This window comes from Asparagus officinalis, chromosome 8 (assembly GCF_001876935.1).
Source record: "Asparagus officinalis chromosome 8, Aspof.V1, whole genome shotgun sequence".
Classification (NCBI taxonomy): Eukaryota; Viridiplantae; Streptophyta; class Magnoliopsida; order Asparagales; family Asparagaceae; genus Asparagus; species Asparagus officinalis.
In genome coordinates, this window is record NC_033801.1 from 124,248,286 (window position 1) to 124,250,232 (window position 1,947).

General features: G+C 37.1%; 1 protein-coding gene across 1 annotated transcript in view; it reads right to left on the bottom strand.

The window, feature by feature from the left end:
• LOC109821858 overlaps positions 1-1,548 on the bottom strand; it is a 3,717-nt gene extending 2,169 nt beyond the window's left edge. Inside the window, exons 1-2 of the mRNA XM_020388011.1 lie at positions 663-1,548; positions 24-570 (exon numbers count right to left, since the gene is read on the bottom strand). Coding sequence (XP_020243600.1) covers positions 24-570; positions 663-1,349 — 1,234 coding nt within the window. The 5' untranslated portion in view covers positions 1,350-1,548. The remainder of the gene's footprint in view (positions 1-23; positions 571-662) is intronic.

Here is a 1,947-nt window from a genome sequence, read left to right on the forward strand (position 1 = left end):
GTTGTCCAAAGTTGGTCGCCTACCTATCCTCTCCAACACGTTAAGAATCCTCCTTCTCTGTATTGGTTCGGGCAACACCATAAAAGCCTTCGCTTCAACTTCATTCTTGTAATATTCATTGAAAACCAGTTCAAGATTATCTATGGAAATATCTTGAAAACCAAAAACCTTATCAGCAAGAACCTCAACCCAAGTTCGCTCCTTCAAACCAACAATGGCAGTAGCTACCTTTCCCATTTCCTCCACAAGTTTCTCACCAATAATTATATGGGAGTCCTCCCTTTTCTTCTTCTTTACTGGACGAGACGATTTACCACTTACAGTTCCTGGCTTGATAAAAATGCTCGAAGGCTCCATTCCGTTGAATTGTGATACACGAACTCCATCCATACCAGGACTATCTACAAGATCATCTTCGTCGATATTGATAGTTGGAATCTCTTTATCAATGTCAGGGTCATAACTTGTCTCTCTGAATTCTCCAGTAGCATGATCCTCCCCACAAATAATGCGAAGCTCTTCATATCTTGGAATTGGACAATTCAAATAAGGCTTGTACTTTGGATGTCTCTGTTTATAAGAAAAATAAAGATTTTTAATGTGATATATCAAAAGGAAAAGTTTGAATTAGCTTGGTAGTCAAAATTAAGAAATTAATATACCTCGATAAGCTCAGCATATGTCATGGTATCAAGTGTAATCATCTTACTCTCTTCATCCCATCCGGCTCCACTAAGTTTTTTTGCTTCACAAATAAGTTTCCACTTATCTTTGAGGGTTCGTAAGTGGTTCTCGACATTGTATGTAGTATAATTTTCACCAAAGATGGAATTCACATGCTCAACAGCCTTTTTGAAAGCAGGGGCTTTAAATGTCTTATACACTTTATAACCATTATTAGCAAGTTCCACCAAGCAAGAAATTAATGCCTCAATGTGTGGAGGTTTCCATTTTTTGTTACTAGTTCCTTTTTTCCCTCCTGTCAGAGCTTCTTTGTTCCCGGTTGACTTTCGTTTCTTCCCTTCATTCGTATGCTTTCCATCTTTTGAAGGAGAATTAACCTCAAGACTTGAAATTGAATTTTGTGAAACATTATTCTGAGAGCTTTGTGATCTTATGATTTGTTGGCTCAAATTTATGGGTGGGAACCCAATAGGAGTTCCACCAACATTGGCATTCATGAATTGTTGATTAGTCGGATCTCCAAGACAACCAAAAACATAGGGGTTTCCGAGAGCGTGTACTCCTTGAGAACGAGAGTAATGTGGCGATTGTCGATCTAGTGTTGAAGTGACTTGAAAGTATCCAGTACTGTTACCCCCATATGCACACTTTTCTATATTCTCCATTGTCCTGTGATATTGTAAATATTCATAGAGACAACAAGAATAAAGTTTACATTATGACAATTAGAAAGTAAAACTATAAAATTAGACGTATATATATTGAAGCTCATCATAAAAAGAATATGTCAATAAAGAAATGTCAAAGATACACAAAATTTGGTTTCTGATAAGCTTGATAATAAGGAAAAAAACAAACTTGTTCACTTAATGATCTAGCATATATTGGTGGTATACAAATTAAAACAATACAAAAGACAAATACTGAATTAGCTCTAATCCAATTTCCAGCCTCATTACCCCACCCGCCCCGTTCGCTGTATATCGAGGACAATAATATCTCATCGCAGACATAGGAACTTTTGCTATTTTTCATGCCTCTTTTCGTTTAACGGGCAAGTAGCGTTGTGCTTGCTTGTTGGTGTCCCGTATTTGCTTAATTGAGGCGATGAGCTAACGGCTCCTGATTCTTCATGCAAATTCAGCCTTCGGGCAGCATCTCGGCTTTGCATCAAAACTAATCTTCTGTTATGTAACGATCATCTGGATCAAACTATCATTATATTGCATTAATGTAGAATGGCAACAATGGCAATAAGAAATC